An 18688-nucleotide genomic window follows, 5' to 3' on the forward strand; every position below is an offset into this window, starting at 1 on the left:
GGGTTCCACAGTTCAGGACCCAGTTCCACAGTTCTGAACCCAGTTCTACAGTTACTGGGCCGGGTTCCACAGTTCAGGACCCAGTTCCACAGTTCTGAACCCAGTTCCACAGTTCTGGACCTAGTTTCACAGTCTTGGCTCCAATACATAGTCCTTGACTCAGTTCCAAAGTCAGGTAACCTACACAGTTCGGGACCTGTTTCCATAGTTCTCAGTTGAGATTCCACTGTTTAATCCGTTTAGAGTCCCTGGTCGAAACATCAAACTCTACTCCAGAAATAAGTGGTTACAAAATGTAAACTATGTGACGTATCACCAGGGAAATCTCACAATAAATTCAGCCAAAAATGACAAGTTCTATATTAGAATGATTATATTTCGAGCAACGATTCGGCTAAAGACTATTAGCCATCGTCAGGTGTACTGATTCAGAATTTTTTTTCTTTTTTTTGGCTTAATTATCGTGGGATTTTTTTCGTTATCGTCATACACGGATATTGTGTATTTACTCGTCTCATCAATGGCGTCTGTTTGAAGTGAAAATAAATTCATATTCATATTCACGTATTACCAATAAGGAACACTGGATTCATTATTGTCTCAACGAGGATTCGATGGATCTCGAAACGGTTTAGTGAATAAACTTTGAAATTTTATCATCAATTTTCTGATTGTTTGGTTTTATAAGCTATAGGTGTATCTTACCTGGAATCGTGTCGGAAAGGATTCGATTGTAACAGTTCATCTCTTCGTGTTGCATCAACGCTTTCTGTTCCTCTTTCGAAATCATGACCAGTTCCTGGAATTTAGAAAAAAATCAAAAATCAAAAATTATCGCAGAAATAATTTTAGTTCGGTGACTAGTGAATAGATTGTATACTAGCTATAGTGGTGCTAGCCCATAGGCCCGGTTCTATAGTGGTGCTGTAGCCCATAGGCCCGGTTCCATATTGGTGCTGTAGCCCATAGGCCCGGTTCTATAGTGGTGCTGTAGCCCATAGGCCCGGTTCCATATTGGTGCTGTAGCCCATAGGCCCGGTTCCATAGTGGTGCTGCAGCCCATAGGCCCGGTTCCATAGTGGTACTGTTGATAAAGCTGTTTCGGCTGTTGACCAACGGCCATCATCAGGTGGTCCTAGATCTAAAGATGATTTGGTAGCTCGACGCGTGACGTCATCAATGAAATAGATTTCGAAGCGCGCGATTCGTGTGTAAATGTGGAGTCGAGTGTTTGCGCTGTATTTACATATCATTCAATATCGCTTTCATTTCTTGATTTTGTTGTCGAACGATTTTCTGAATGTTTGTTTTCGGCGGCGCGAGAAAAACTGATGATTACAGAGAATCGTGACATTGGGAGTGGTTCGAGTGATTAGAACAGGATCGAGGACGACCCCCTCCGCCCCTCAATCCCCTCCTCCCCTCCACCCCTCGCGCGATCACACCCGCTCTCATAGATCAGCTTCACGAACAGGAAATTAGAAAATCATCTTTTCTCGAATGGAATTAATTCCAGCGATTGTTTGATTCGTAGCGACAAATATCATTGAAGATCACGTTCTAGCTCTCGACCTATCACACTTAGTGATAGTTTCAGCTGAGAGAATTAGTAAATCTGTCAATTATTCAGTTTGTAGCCTTGAGTGTGATTAATATGTTATCGTCAAGAGGGTCGGGATCCCTTAATGGTAAGAAATGTATAGGAATAAACTAAAAAAAACAAACTCTCTTATCCGGTATTCAGGAAAATGGGGAATTTCTGATTCGGGATACTGCCCGCACCAGTAACACTGTTGCAGCTCCAGTCCAACAGTGGTCATAACTGATCTTAAGTTGTTAGATTGGTTATAGAACCAAAATGAGCTTAGACCGGTTTTAAGTAGTTAGATTGGTTATAGAACCAAAATGAGGTTAGACCGGTATTGAGTTGTTAGATTGGTTATAGAACCAAAATGAGCTTAGACCGGTCTTAGGTAGTTAGATTGGTTATAGAACCAAAATGAGCTTAGACTGGACTGAAGCTGTTAGATTGGTTATAGAACCAAAATGAGCATGACTGGTATTAAGTTGTTAGATTGGTTATAGAACTACGATGAGCTAAAGAGTGAGTTTTGGTACGCGCCGATTCTCTATTCTAAGTTCAACAATTTTGCGCCATTTAATTTTTCTATTTTCTATTCAAATAAAAATTGAACGAATACACGATGAAATCCATCTATTCACCTGATGATTAAGCATGTTAATATTCCGTCGATCCGTATCCATCGAATAACAAAACAAAATGATGATATATCGATTTTTTTCCGAAACTCAAAACAATCGATTACTTCTACGAATTTGTTTTCATAAAGCGTAGGCTGTTAGTAAATGCCAGGTTTTAGCGCTGAGAGTTATCCATACAATACGTAGAGTTGATATCCTTTATCGTGCGGTGGATAGTAGATGTACTGCGGTGCAGTCGTGTGCACGCCACACGTGTGAATGTCGTCGATCGAGGAGAGACAATTCTCAAAGCTTAGTTCAACATCTGGACGTTATGGAATTTACGCGAGATTTAACATATCGTACTAGGCCTACCTGTAACAGTCGAGCCCGCTTAAGTCGTCATCGGCCACTGCTGCGGGCGTCTCTATTTGAGTCCTAATTTATATATCTATTTCACCTAATTAAGTGACCATTTGGATAAGTCATCACATAACAGAAGTCAGCTCTATTTCTGAGTTCCAATTTGTATTTCTAATTCTATTCATTAAGTATAATTCGTCATTTGATAAGTCAGTCGTCACGTTACTGAAGTCGTTTCCATATCGTTGGGACTGAATTTGAATTTACCGAATGTAATTCATCATTTGAATAAGTCGTCACGTTTTGGAGTCTCAATTTACATTTCTAATTCGTATATGCCTCAGGAAGTTTCTTTAAACTGTCAGTATAACGATTCAGGATAAATAGAGGATATTTTTGTTGGAAGATCGCCTGACGGTACTCATGGTACTCATAGTCGGGGGTTATCCCGGTGAATTCAACCCTACTTTTCTGGTACGATAGTCTTACTTTCTATCATGCGCCGCTTCAATCACGTGACATAACGATGTAGCCGTAAACCGTGTGAAACTGAACGGTTCCTGTTAGCAATAAAACACGGAACTGGTTGTAAACAAACTTATCGCACCACCTGCGTCCATATCCGCTCTGTAGTTTTATTGTAAATGACAGTTTCGCGTGTTGCACGCGCTATTTCAATTCTAACTCTGTATCGTGATCATTAGCAATTTCTGGACCCAGTTCCGAATCTTTGCCTCGAGGATTTTAAAAAAGAACGAGAAGGTCGTCATTAGTAACTAATTATAATTTTACTGAATCGTTGAAGTCATTGAGAATGAGAAGGTCGTCATTAGTAACTAATTATAATTTTACTGAATCGTTGAAGTTGTCGAGAATGACAAGGTCGTCATTAGTAACTAATTATAATTTTACTGAATCGTTGAACTCATCGAGAATGAGAAGGTCGTCATTAGTAATTAATCATACTTTTACTGAATCGTTGAAGTCGTCGAGAATGAGAAGGTCGTCATTAGTAACTAATCATAATTTTACTGAATCGTTGAAGTCATCGACAATGAGAAGGTCGTCATTAGTAACTAATCATAATTTTACTGACTAATCGTGATTTCACCAAAGAAGGCCAATTTCATATAGATATAGCTTGTAAAATACAAGATTAAGACGATTAGAATCAGTTTTTAGATAGCTTCAAGTAAAGAAAAAGTCAAAAGTTAAAAGTAAGTCGACCCACATATTTTACCTGTCTCTGCGTCGTGTCCCGCTCTCTATTCAACGTTAATATGATTAAATCCTAAATCCCGTTTAAATCCTATTCAAACGTTTAACAAAACGTCAAATTCAATTCAAACGCGTTTAACGCGTAATAAAAACGTTTGCCTTAACTTTACAACCCGATATTAGTTTATAGCCTTTTCCTAATTATCGCTAATGTTTCGTTGGTGTCTTTGATTAGTGTTAGTCGATGTCGTCCTGTCATAAAAACTAGTTCTAATGTGGTCAGTTTTATGATAGTCTTTAACTATTATTAGAGACATTCATTGTGATTTACTGAAGTGCCATAGCTGCGGGAAGGGGGTTGGGGTGCAGATTGCGAGTCACTGGCGCCACTTTTGTTTCAAACTAACTCAAATTCAGTTCCACAGTTCTGCAATAAGTTCTTCATTTGACTCCAGAAAAACAACAATATCTGTGCTTCGATTTCCGATTTCAAAACGAAACCCCCTGTATCGATCCCGGCAGGTGTGTGGTCGGTTTGTAGGGACACCATCAAACAAATCAAACGAAATCTACCAAACGAATAAATAACAAGGTCAATCCCTATTTCAAGATAAAAAAAATTTCGAATAAAATTAACTCAAACTAGAGTGAAACTGGGGAGTGAAACCCGGGAGTGAAACCGGCCAGAACTGTGAAACCAGATCATGATTTAAAAACGATATATATCATAGTATATACTTATTACTCATCACAGTTGTACAAACTGGTCTGATGGGAAAAATAATTTTACAATAGTTTTACAGATGGCAGTCTACTGACGACTGCGGAATAAGAGTATGACAAAAGGTTATGTTATAGGTTAAACATCATACAGAGATGATTAATTTTCTGATATATAATTCTAGAACTGTAGAGTGGTCATTAGTACAAATTGACGACGAACTGGTTTTTAGAAGGAATTAGCTTCCTTATTTTCTAGCGATTTCCCACGCAATAAAACTGTCAACTGAACACAATAAACTCGAATTGAATATAACAGAATTCACGCGGTGCTCATACATATATCATTAATATATACGTCAACTTCCTGGTTCGCGGTGAATTCATTTAAAAACCGTCAAGGCGTATAAAAATAACACCGAGCTATAGTCGTTAGATTTGATCGATTACAATAAACATTAACAACGGGTCAACTACAGGAGATTATTATTAAAAAGGTCACGTACGCACATCAAACGGCACCCTTAACCGTAAATCCACCTGATGTGGTTCAGGGGGTACTATCACACCAGGAAAGTGCTCAGGTGCTCTCTGAAAAATATCCTTTGAATACAAAATCTAAGTCCAGAATATTCAGAAATATTGTGTCCCATTGCTAGTGGTCAGTTACAGATCCTGGTGATCAGTTGCGGTTCCTAGGGGTCAGTTACATATCCTAGTGGTCAGTTGCGGTTGCTAGGGGTCAGTTACATATCCTGGGGGTCAGTTACAGTTCCTAGGGGTCAGTTACATATCCTGGGCCACCTTCGGTTATCTGAGTTAGTCGACTATAGTCGAACTAAACGAAACCGAATGTCCGTTAGTCGGAACTATATTCCGGAAATAGTAAGAAAATTAAGCGCATTCGGTTATTAGTTCCGACCACTAGTCGACTAGATACGAAACCCGAATTTGGCCCTGGTGGTCAGTGACGGTTCCTAAGGGTCAGTTACATATCCTAGTTGTCATGTTCGGTTCCTAGGGGTCAGTTACAGATCCTGGTGGTCAGTTACAGTTCCTAGGGGTCAGTTACAGATCCTGGTGGTCAGTTACAGTTCCTAGGGGTCAGTTACATATCCTGGTGGTCAGTTACAGTTCCTAGGGGGCAGTTACATATCCTGGTGGTCAGTGACGGTTCCTAGGGGTCAGTTACATATCCTGGTGGTCAGTGACGGTTCCTAAGGGTCAGTTACATATCGTAGTTGTCATGTTCGGTTCCTAGGGGTCAGTTACAGATCCTGGTGGTCAGTTACGGTTCCTAGACACATGTTACAAACCCTAATGGTCAGTTTTGGTTCCCAGTGGTCAATTGTTGTAGAGGCTAGCTAGTGGTCAGTTACGTTTCCTGATGGAATCTTGACCGTATAGATATTGCTCCATAGCAGCAGCAGCAGAGTCAGTGAGCGCTGGCCTGAATAACTAGGTTCCCTGCCCTCCTTTACACAGCTGTGACGCTGTTTTCTATAATAACCCGCTAGGAGACCCGGTCTCCACAGCTGCGAACCCAACACACTGCGAAATAACGTGTAAAATGCACAATTTATACAAATTGTCACATGAAAGATAAGATTAATGAGTTTTTTCAATGCGACACATGTGGCCTGTGAACCACAACGCTGGATCGTATAAACAGCTGTTCGCTATAATTATTGATAAATTATGCGCGACATTTTTAAAGCACTAAAACAAACTTAAATGAATAAATACGAAATCGATTGCCATTTTTGATTCCTCACATGACGTCACCATATCATAATGGTATCTTTTTTATCGAGTTTTTCTAATCTATATATGATCAAACCTAATTAAGTTACTTGTTTTAGAGATCTGGGGCCGGTTTCACAAAGCATAATAAACTTTAATCATGATTAAGGGTTAATTAGGTTTTGTGAAACCGGCCCCTGTGATATTCTTTCAACTTAAACGTGTAGTGGTTCTTTAACTAAGTATACAATCTATCTTTCTTTTTACCGGAACGGTTTTTGTGCGTGTGTCGACCGACGACGTAAAACCTGTTCTACGCGAGACGAGGCCGGAATCATCGCAGTAAAAACCAGCACGTCGTCCCGGAGGTCGTTGTTAGGTTCGTTCATTGCCGAGTTACGGAACTATTGACGGCGGTGATGGGGAGTTTTGAAGTACCGTCTGTCCGCACATTAAATAAAGCCGTCTGCTGTGGTTAGGAAGTGAGTGAATGTGTATTTTGTCGTGTTACACGACGATATAAAATGAAACACACGAAACGCATTGTATGCCGGTAATGACCGCGGCAGTGATTGATTCCCGCTGGGATTTCCCCGGTAATTCCGCCATCCGGGTCTTAATCTTATATATCGCTTGATTGCTTCTTGAGAGAGACCCGCGCCGAATCCTGTACGCGACACCAGCAGAACTTGTCCTAGAAATGTCGAGATATTCGATCTTGGGAAAAATAGTGGAATAATTCAACCTCTGGTTGATTGATCGATTCTATTCGACACACGGTGGCGTTAGAAAAACGTTTTCGACTACACTAAATGTTTTTTTTTGCAAATCAAGCAGGTGCTTGTTTCGTTTGTCTGTTCGGTGTTTTGAGTTATGACTCCTCCGCACACGGCGTAACGGAACACGAATCGAGGACGTTTTCTATGGCAAAAAAACGTTTATTCCTCGCCGTGTGCGCGTTGGAATGAAGGGGTTATGTCCGTTTCTTTTTAAATTTCTTTGTCGTTTTCCACACGGCTGCTGTCGGGTTTTTTGTAAAGTCACCCCGAGAAAGCGAGCTATAGTCGCATGGCGATAGACAGGTGTTATAACCTGCAGTAAGTTTGCGATTGCTAACAGAACCAAATTTCAGCCACATCTCGAAATAAAGCGAACAGGATCCAGTTCCACAGTTCCGAGTTAAGATTTAACTCAGAGATAACTCATTGAAAATGAACCGATCTTAACCCAGAGTTAACTTTAACTCAGAACTGTGGAACTGGATCCTGAGTTCACAGTTAACTCTAACTCACAACTGTAGAACTGGATCCCGAGTTCAGAGTTAACTCTAACTCCTGTGGAACTGGAGAATTTTTCCAGAATCAATTATTATTATTTTTGCTTCTATTGACGACGATGAAAGAATCGTGGCAGAAAATGACGTATTATATTCTAGTTGTAACCACTAGTTACGCACGAGTGATTTATTCTCAGAGGGGGATCTCGACAATTGGCATTTCCGGCTGATAACGCTCCAGCGAACAAGCGAGCCTTACTTACATTCAGCGCCCCCTAGGGAGCTAAGGTGGAATAATCGAGCCGAACGAACGATGCAGATTCGATATAGAATGATTACGTGCACGTGGACGGTGACTAGTGGCGTCCCCTGTGGATTGGAATCAACATTAAGTGCTGGAATTGAGTTTCCCGATCGGTGCAGGTGAGAATGGAAATGAGAGAGGACGGCACACAGACTAACTGACTACTGATCGTGACCTAACTGAACCTAATGATGAGGCCCTCACTCGGCATCCAGCTCGAACAACCTGCTAGAGCCTGCGACCCTTCAGACAATCTGTAGCCTGGAACCTGCACCCATTCAGACAATCTGCAGCCTGTAACCTGCACCCATTCAAACAATCTGCAGTCTAGAGTCTGCAGCCTTTCAGACAATCTGCAGCCTAAGCCCCAACCTATTTACATTTCAAAGCCTGAATGATTACTTATTTTAAAGTTTACTGACAAAATGTCTAATATCTGGTGCTTGTAGTTCATTTTCAATTAAAAATGTAATGTGCTAATGTATTAGGTGAAGCCCTGAACACATGTGAAGTGTGGATGATCAGTGTTTGAAAGTGTGCTGATAAAGTTTCTGATGTCTAATTTTTGCAGTCTATTTTCAATGGACTATGTCTCACGTGAAGCACTGAACACATGTGAAATGTGAATGAGAATCAAGACGCGCGGCATCCGTTCCTCTAACCCTGCGAATTAGAAATCCGTATGACTTTCGCGCCACCAATCGCATTCATTCCTGCGCAATGAAACATGAATTGATCATGATTTAAAAAGAAAAAAAATGAATTTTCATTAATGTCGATCTGGAGGCCATTTTCTCATCGAGCGACAACTGAAATTAACGGATGAAAAATCTCGGTAAATTGGGTTTTATTTGCTCCGGTAAAAAACTGCTCCGAATAAAAAACCGTTACGAATTCTACTCGCACCGGAAATGGTTTAATACGCGACGATAAATAATCTCAACGAGACTACTTCCGGTTGAGATGGGCGCCGCCATTTTGTGCACGACACGCGAACGCCGGCCGAGTTGATGGAAAATCAATAATGGGTTTTTACTCTGGTTACTGATTTTGTAAAAATTAAATTTGTTATTTACCAAAGGCCCAGTTGCACAGTCATGGCTTGGATTCATAAGATCAGTATCCTGGTTTTATAGCCAATCTAACAACTTAAGACCAGTCTAAGACCAAGTTCTATAACGAAATTGACAACTTGAGATAAGTCTAAGCTAGCCAATCTAACAGCTTAAAACCAGTCTAAGCTCATTTTGGTTCTATAGCCAATCTAGCGACTAAAGACCAGTCTAAACTCATTCTGGTTCTACAACCAATCTAACAAGATAAGACCAGTCGTATGACTTCGTCGCAACTGTTCCAATTTCAAAAAGTTGACCCTAAGACAGATCTGCTCTTCAGGTTAAGGTCATGACCGTTTATCCGTCTTCTAGTTTAATGAATCAAGTCATTTCCCGGGTGGTTTAAAAGGTTCTATTTGTGTAAGTCGACTGCGAACTGTAGTTTCAGTGATGGACAATCATCTCAAACGACCTCCATTAATTGAGAGACAACAAGTCGTTAACAGCGGTCGCCACCAACATCAACAACAACAGCAGCAGCAGCAGCAGCAGCTCCAGCAATTCGGCGTATGTTTGTTGTTTACAGCGAGTAAAACCGGAAATCAATTCACCGGCTCTTATCGTCTGCTCGCGATAACCAGCTAGATCCGTCTGTCTGTGATTGAGGGAGAGGGAGATGGATCAATGGACGAGAAGGCAATGTTCAAATAAATGTACAATTAACCGCCGAAAAACAAAATCAAGCTGATGTGAGTTGTTTATATATACCACTAGATCAATGTACAATCAACACAGGTTCCATAGTTGCTCAGAAGGTTTAATTCAAAACTGTTTGAAAATGATTCAATTCTAACTCTATAAAAAAATGAACTATATCATATAGACTAGAGAGTATTGCGGTATTCGAGAAACGACGAATACGGAAAACGCATAACGTCTAATTCTAGAAAATTCTGTGAAATGTTTATCTAAAATCTGAAAAAAAAATTATATAACTTGTGCAACTGTTTCCTTCGTGTCGGTGTTTAGCAAGTTTAAATAATTCGAGGTTACGGTTGAGGGTGATTTTAAAAAGCTATCGGTCCAGGGTTCTGCATGTGACTGTCTACCAAACCTGTCTATTTGTTGACTGTCTACCAAACCTGTCTATTTGTGGACTGTCCATCAAACCTGTCTATTTGTTGACTGTCTATCAAACCTGTCTATTTGTTGACTGTCTACCAAACCTGTCTATTTGTTGACTGTCTACCAAACCTGTCTATTTGTTGACTGTCTATCAAACCTGTCTATTTGTTGACTGTCTATCAAACCTGTCTATTTGTGGACTGTCCATCAAACCTGTCTATTTGTTGACTGTCCATCAAACCTGTCTATTTGTTGACTGTCCATCAAACCTGTCTATTTGTGGACTGTCCATCAAACCTGTCTATTTGTTGACTGTCTATCAGACCTGTCTATTGATAGACTGTCTATCAACGTTCAATATAAAACCGATCTGAATTGCCCATCGTACGCAATCTTACTCCAAATCCACCCACTTAGACTTGATAGAAGATTCAGTCAGTTTGTCTGGTTTATTTTCTTTACGAGTTGTATTTATTTGGCGTCAATCTATCGACCCAGTCTGATCCGAGTTAAACACTAAATCGATAGCTATACGCGGCCGGCCCGGACTCAAGGCTCCCAACTCGACAAAACCGATCGATCGATTAGAAAACACGTTTTCCTGTGGCTGAAGCTAGGCAGCTTTTTGAAATTACGTAACAATCGAAGCGGCCAAACAAAGTATATCACTTTCGTCGCCTAACCACACAATATAAGCTAAACTGATCCTCAAGTTTGACAAGGGGTGAACCTAACTCCAATCTATAACCCTCTACTCTAATCTACTTCTCATTGGGGCAATTTATTTCACACACAAAAAAAAACAGTAAAGACTTGTTGTAAATTGCAGGTTGTTAAAGGGTGATTTAGTTTGTACTTCAAATATCGAGCCGAGCGCCATATGGCTGGCGACGATCTCTCGCGGAATCTCGCAGACTCTCGTGAATTACCGCACACTTCGAAATGTAAAACCACTCCGCAATGTTGTAGTAAATGAATTATCAGCAGATATCGTGAGCGAGGATATATTCACGTCTTGTTTTTATCTGATTTATCGCCGCCGTATAAACGGAATGCGAGATTTTTTCCGCGGTGCCCTCCACGGCGCTCAATGTCTCGTCTCGGTCGCTCTCAACGCTCTACAGTTTAAATATTGTTGATTTACGGCGGGATGAAAATCGAGAAAGTTGAAATAGTGAAATAAATATGCACGGTTCGAGTTGTCGAGTCGGTTGCGGCGGAATATTTGTAATTCCGGTTCCCATCATCGGCGGCTGAGTTGCGGTTTGTTTTACAAGCATGAACAGAATTCTTATGAATTCGTTTTTAGGTGTTCCTTGGGGTGATTGATGATGATGAACCTGATTAGAAATTCGAATCACTGAGAGGCGGGTATTGTCACCACACCTGACTGGTCACCGCAGGCTAGCACAATGGGTCACCACACTGACCAGACTGACTTATAAACTCTCCCTTTAAACTACTGAACTATGGTTTAGTGGTTAGCATACTCAACTGTTAAGCTGGAGGTCGACGGTTCGAGTCCTGCTAGGGTTAGGGTTTTCGGCGAACTGGGGTTAAGATTGCAGTTACCATATATGGGCCTCTGCACTTGGTTGTGTTCATTTTTGTGATTAGGAACAATAACTGTTCAAAGTTAATACGCATCCAACGGAGTTGAAATTTTATTCAGGTCTTTAATTAGCTCTTTGAAAATGCAGCTGAAGAGACAAATCTTTAATACTGTCGAATTATGTCCTTAGTTAAGAGTTAACTGTAACCCGCCGACTATGGAAGTGGATCCTGAGTTCAGAGTTTACTCGAACTCTTACAACTCTTGAGTTATGTGGTACTGGGTCCTGAAGTATAGAAGATTATGATTGGTATTTGGATGATGACTTGACTCGTCATTTTGTATTCCGCTGGTCGGATCCTAGCATGTCACTGTGCCCTGACCCAATCAATCAAACCAGTCAGTACCGGTCGGACAGCCGACCACTGAGCGGTAACTTGTTTGAGTGTAATTGATCGGTTACCGACGGCTGGAGGGGTCCATTGATTCCCCTTAAGACAATCGGGTTCGAAAAACCGAAATATATCTACGCGTTCTACACAAATAAAGATTGATCACCGAAAATATCGATGTATTTAGACTCAGAATTCTGAGCATGATTGTCCCAGATGATTGTCAGCTTTGATTGTCCGATATCATTGTACGGGTCGGTAATGATTGTCCTTGAAGGTTGTCTGAGAATAAGATCATTGTCTAAGACTTGTGTTCTACAGCTCAGGGCCCAGTTTCACGAAAAGGTTTAACTCTTAAATCGATTTAATTTCTACATTAATTCAGTTAAATTTGTATTTATCTTAAAACGATTAAGGCCTTAATCCTTTTTGTGAAACAGGGCCCAGAACTGAAAAAGAACTGATCTTAACGAGTTTTTTAAACTTTATAACTCACAGCACTGTAGTACTGATTGTCTGTAGAGTGATTGTCCAGTAGCGAGACGATTGTCAACATAATTGTGGAATTTTTTAAGAAATTGATAAACGGATTAAGACAAGGCATCAAAGATGATCTTAAATCTTCGATGATATCCGAACCCGCGGAGGGAAACTCAAACTCAAAATCTATATCTAATCTCTGATTTAATTTAACGTCTAGACGCAGATCCTTCATTAAAATTCAGGACACGAATCGCGTTTATTTGATTCAATCAAATCAAATCAGAAAAAAGTAAAATTTCTAGAAAACAAAAATTCTCGTTCCAGTCGCAAGCCGTAAAAATGTCATTGTTTGAAAAATATACTGACATTCAACACCGTAAATTCTTAAAAGAATTGTTTCTAATCATTTTCGTGGCAATAGTCGAATGTTTTTCTACAAGAAACGTTTGTCTCAACTCGACGGTCATCAAATCTTGCGTTTTCTCCAATGAAAATACATCAAATTCTAGAACGCAGTTTCTTTTAGATTTCTTACGATTGAACAAGAGAAATCATCAGTGAAATTGGCTTAGTGAAATTGATTATCGGCCCAGTTGACGTAGATTCTAAAATGAGCTTAGACTGGTCTTAGTTAGTTGTTAGATTGGCCATAGAACCAAAATGAGCTCAGACTATGGCCTTGCTGTGCCTTGGGTTTTAAATGTTCTTGTTGTAAGATTGACTTAAGAACTAAGAAAGTCTTAGACGGGTCTTAAAGCTAAGCCATGACTGGTGTAACTGGAGTCTGGAGCGCTAAATGACTGCTGGGGCTAAATGTCTGGTTTCCTCAAGTTTAGACGCATTACTTTATGCACTGATGTCAGGAGTTTTTTTAATTCAACACCCTTCGACCCGTCTCCCTCCCTGTCCCTCCCCTCTCTCCTCTCCCTATCCCTTACTCTCCCTCTCTCCCCCTCTCTTTCACTCTCTCCCTCTCTCTCTCTCCCTCTCTCTCTCTTTATCCCTCCTCCTCTGCTCCCTCTCTCTTTCTCCCCCCTCTCTCTCTTCTTCTCACGGATGAATTGTTTTAAGCCGATTGGAATCATGTTTCCGCAGTGATGCACGATACAAGGTCAACTCATCCGGGGGCCGTCAGCTCCACACACACGCGAGCTCCACTCTTCAGCGGAATATCGCGCAAACTAGAACTACAGTTATAATCGCCTTAACCGCGCGCGCGCGCGATACGACGGGGTTTCAACGACCGATTCGAAGGCGATTTAAACGTTTAACCTGACTACAACTAATAGGTTTATGAGTTGAATCACGCGACGCAATTGAATTAATTCCGAAATCGCTTTTCCGAACTAGAATTTGATGGCGATTCTCCCTGATGCGTCAAAAACAAATTCGGGTTCATTGACCGCGCAGTAACGAGGGAGGCTGCAGCATTCTGAGAGTACCCCTCCACCCCGTCAGCCCCGCCACCATTACCTGCTGCTTACACAATCACCCCTACTCAAAAGCAAATTAAATATTTATTCCTAGTAAATGGAAAGCGAAACGAAAGGGTAAACACTCGTTAAAGCCGGATAAACCTAATAGAATACAACTTATCCTTCCTGCTTATCCTGCCACTTATCCGGGGCATGATGAGATCAGCTCAATGATTGTTTAGTGAACGGTTTAAATGTTTACCTGGTGGGTTCAAACCACAATAAACAGTAACACTGACTCGCCGCACAGACTCTGACAGTCGAGACGATGACCCGGACACAAAGCTACTCTGGCAGTCAAGCATGACTTCTGACAACGGTTGCAGTCGAGGGTGACTCCGGACAGTGTAACTGTGGCAGTCGAGAATGACTCCGGGATGTCTTACTGTGGCAGTCGAGGATGACTCCGGGAAGTGTTACTGTTGCAGTCGAGGATGACTCCGGGATGTCTTACTGTGGCAGTCGAGGATGACTCCGGGACGTCTTACTGTGGCAGTCGAGGATGACTCCGGGAAGTGTTACAGTGGCAGTTGAGGATGACTCCGGGAAGTGTTACTGTGGCAGTCGAGCGGGGGTGGATGTGTCTCTGCGGATGGCTGCTCGGTTTCTATCAGACGACGATCTCGTTCTCGGTTAATTACAACAATCGTGACGGTTAATTAGACTTTATTAGTAACAGTAATCAACTGAAAATAATTGCTATTTTCCCAAACACAGTCGCTGAGTACCCGGATGAGTACCCCCATGAGTACATCTATGAGTACCCTTCACCCACTCGCCAGGAATTCAAATAGCAATAAGATTATACACTCCGATAAGATGTAGTTATAATTATAGGCTCTCTATCTAGCTCTGTATCGATGCTCTTTTCTCCAGTCCCCGTCAATCTAAGGTTTGTTTAAACTGATTATTCATCAATACTTGATGCGCATCTCCCGTAAACAAATCGTACATTAGAATGCGTTTCGCATCGAATCTGAATCCGATCTAGAATTATGAAATCGTATTTATCCCTGCTGAAGATCTGTAAAATTATCATATATTCAAATTATGCCTTTTACTATGCAAATTTATTCAATATTTCTCAGATAAAAACGGACGAAAACTTCTTGCGAGAAAGAAAATCTAATATTTAGAGATTATCTGATCATTTGTTATGAATAAATGGAAATTAGAAGACTCGGATTCTTGGCGAACTCATTTCATAGATGTGGCGGCCCCTAGTGACTAGAACAGTCACTATAGAAAAAATCTATCAATCTGTTATTATCAATATATTATTAATATTATTATCTATCAAAGCTACGTAGCAACTCCTTGTGACTAGAACAGACACTGGGATTATTGTTGAGCCCTCTTACAGCTTTGGCGACCCCTAGTGACTAGAACAGACATTATGGTTCTCTGGGAACTTCCCTCACAGCTGTGGTGACCCCAGCAGCAGCAGCAGCCAGTGACGGGCGGTCGGCAGCGGTTTAAGTAGGTGTGTAATTCATTAAATCTGGTGATGTTGTGTTGATGACAATTTGAAGATGCCGCCACCGCCGCCGCCGCGGGAGCCTGGGGAGTAATTTGACATTTAATGACGTACGACCAGTTTCATTGTTTAAATTCCACGATTACTCCGTCAGAACATACGCATACACTCACACGAGGAGCAGACGATCTCAATGATTCAAAAAACAAAACGTAACCGATGATAATCGATCATGCCTGCTCGAAAACAACATCTCAAGATGGCGCCATTTTATTCCGGATGCTGGACAGACGAACTTATGATTGATAATTCGCCTTTCCGTGAAATAAACTTGAATTTGAATATCAATGTGAAATTGTAGTTGTGCTACTTGTATTTGGACATCAGTCGCGTTCATGTTGGCCTACTTCGACTTGTATTTGTAATTCAACTTTAGAATTTGAACTTGAATTTGAACCTGGACTTGTAGTTGTACTGGATTTTACCCCACACGACTTTTGCGCGGATCGAAGCTGAACAAGTGATTGAAGAACCCAGATGCCACAGACCGGCGAATAATGTCACAGGCGACCACGAGCTCCTTTACAATATCGCGTATATAGAACGCATAGGTTTCCCTCGTGGAATCCACGCGTAAAGTGAAACCATTTAACACCGGACACAGATGATTGTAATAAGCCATAAATAAATATGAGTCGATGTGTATTTATACGTGATATAAAGGAAGGCCTTTAATTTATTTATGTAGAGATAAGTATAGCGTTGTAAGTCCTGTTTGCTCCGGCGCTGGTGCACAGGAAGAACAAAGCGAGCAAGGTACGTGAGAGTGCAGAGAAATGACCGTGACATTCAATGCAATCCCGGATGAAATACTAACCCGATAAAGTGTGTAAACTTGATGCATTATTAAACAATGTAAACACACTAGGCTATGAGAACTAAACCAGATAGCTAAACCAGATACTTTTGAAATAAGCTTTTTAATAACGATTGTAACTGGATTATCAGCTGGTCAGTTCGTCGACTGCTGATTGTCAGCTGCCGACTGTCGACTGCTGATTGTCGACTGCTGATTGTCGACTGCTGATTGTCGGCTGCTGATTGTCGGTTGCCGCCGTTTGATGTTAAACGCTGATTATTTCTGCGGTTTGTTTTGCGTCGTTCGCCGTTTGGTTCGTCGACCGGAAGTTGACCGTAGCGTACTATCAGCGGGGTTTATTTCCGGTAAGGAATGCCGGGAACACAATCACAAAGATGTCACACTGTTAACGAGGCGGAATATTCAACGAAGCTAGACACGGTTGGACAAGCATTTTTATGCTCCTAAAAAGAGACTTTTCTTTTCCCGAAATATCCGCCTACCTGTTCACGGAGTTGTCGACGCTACCGGTGGTTTTTGTACCGAAGCTGAAATGTCGAAGGTTAGAAGCTCGACACTGAGTGTCTCCGAACTCGCGGATAGAATCTGAGATCGTGCTGAACTGAACCGATAGAATATCCGTGAATTCCTGAATCAGAAATTTGAAGAAATAATGGCAGCAGAATCCGAGAGAGTATTTTTAGATTCGAGTTGATTCTTAAACCACCCCATCCCCCCCACCCATTTGGCCCGAACCAAAATCGTCGGACCAGGCTCGAGCCCAAATTTTAGCACGGGTCAAATTATTGCGCGTGACCTGCAATTGGTTCCGTTGGAGCATTGTTTAGTATCGAGTGAGTGTTTTATGTGATCGCGGCTTATCAACGGTATGTTCAACTGAGTAATTGAACGAATCCGTTAGAATTATCTTGAAGCGTCGGGTTGATATTAGATACTGTCTGTCCACGTTTAACTAATATAACACCAAGTAGCCAAACGAGATCTTTGTGTAGCTGAACAAATTATTAACAGGTTACACCCTAAAACTTTTAGAGAGAGAGACAAAGATGCGTCTAGCTTGTGTAAGAATCATGCGACCACCGGGATGTGAGGAGCGATAATGAGTAATTACCTCTGCTAATGGTATTGATACAGATGCCTTACAGACCCCTCGGGTAACATCAGCAGCAGCAGCGCTCTCTCCTCTCTTTCTCTCTTCTCCTTCTCTTCTCTCTCCCCTCTCTCTCTCTCTCTTCTCTCTACTCTCTCTCCGCTCTCCTCTCTCTCTCTCTCTCTTCTCTCCCCTCACTCTCTCTCCTCTCCCCTCTGCACTCTGATTTTCTCCTCTTCTCTCCCTGTCCCCTCTCACTATCTGCCCTCACTCTCTATCACTCTCTCCCCTCTCGCCTCTCTCCTCTCCCCTCTCTCCTCTCTCCTCTCTTCTCTCATCTCCCCTCTCTCCTCTCTCCTCTCTCCTCTCCCACTCCCTCTCCCCTCCCCTCTCCCTCTCTCTCTCCCCTCCCCTCTCCCCTCCTCTGTCTATTTCTCCATTCTCTCGCTTTTTACCAAGCGATTTGGTCAGACAGTAAATTAATAAGTAACTTTGTGCATCAGCAAACTTGGCCCGGGGGTTCATAATACACCGAGAAACTTTCCATCCATCGCCACCAAATGATGAAAATTATATCACCAGCGACAAAGAGACAGAATTAATTAAATTTTAACATCAATTGCAGCCCAACAATGAAGCAATTTGGGCTGGAAATTGGCTGGAAATATGTTCCACCGGATCAAACCGAGGAGAGGTCGAGGAAGCTTTATCCGTTAGTGATCGGAGCAGAGTGGGTAGTGCCGAGCTATTGGGGGGGGGGAGGGGGGCTCACAGAAGTGTGAAATTTCTACAAATCTTTTTGTGTAAAGATTAACAAAACCTTGTTAATGATGTACTAAGCACATGGGACTAGATTCATTTCATCACTTCGGCTTGTGCTCGGTCTATAAGACTATCTTTTTTAGCTGTAGCTAACAAAGGACAAAATCCACCATTCATTTATTTGATGATTATTTTTCGGATATTTTGAAGTTTTGACTAAACTACATCAGCAAAGAAACGAAAATAACAACGTGATGGTGATGAGGAACTCGTAGAAACTGAACCTCAGTAATTCAGAGATAATGAGTAAAATCCCATCTCTGTTGATCATTAAAGCATTCATTTTTTACTAAATTTCATCATCAAATTCGAAACCGTGTCAGGAAAATAAATTGTTGAATCATCACCTGTGGTTTTAACTCTGAGATCAATGAGTCTAACAGTAAATCTAAACCAGTCTTGAGATCAAAGATAACTTTCGGTTTAAAGTTACATGTATGGAACTGACCAGTTGGAAACAAAAACTATAATTATTTAGGAATCGATGTTGTCGTGTAAATGTCAGTAATTG

The 18688-nt window shown here is 41.4% G+C and overlaps 1 protein-coding gene across 2 annotated transcripts in view; it reads right to left on the minus strand.

The window, feature by feature from the left end:
- Positions 1 to 18688, minus strand: part of LOC141911789 (secretin receptor-like) — a 33740-nt gene that overhangs the window by 10543 nt on the left and 4509 nt on the right. For both annotated transcript variants that reach the window (XM_074802840.1, XM_074802838.1), the window contains exon 2: positions 706 to 799. In XM_074802840.1, the coding sequence (XP_074658941.1) occupies positions 706 to 799 (94 nt within the window). The remainder of the gene's footprint in view (positions 1 to 705; positions 800 to 18688) is intronic.

The sequence above is a fragment of the Tubulanus polymorphus genome, chromosome 10 (assembly GCF_964204645.1).
Source record: "Tubulanus polymorphus chromosome 10, tnTubPoly1.2, whole genome shotgun sequence".
In the NCBI taxonomy this organism is placed as follows: Eukaryota; Metazoa; Nemertea; class Palaeonemertea; order Tubulaniformes; family Tubulanidae; genus Tubulanus; species Tubulanus polymorphus.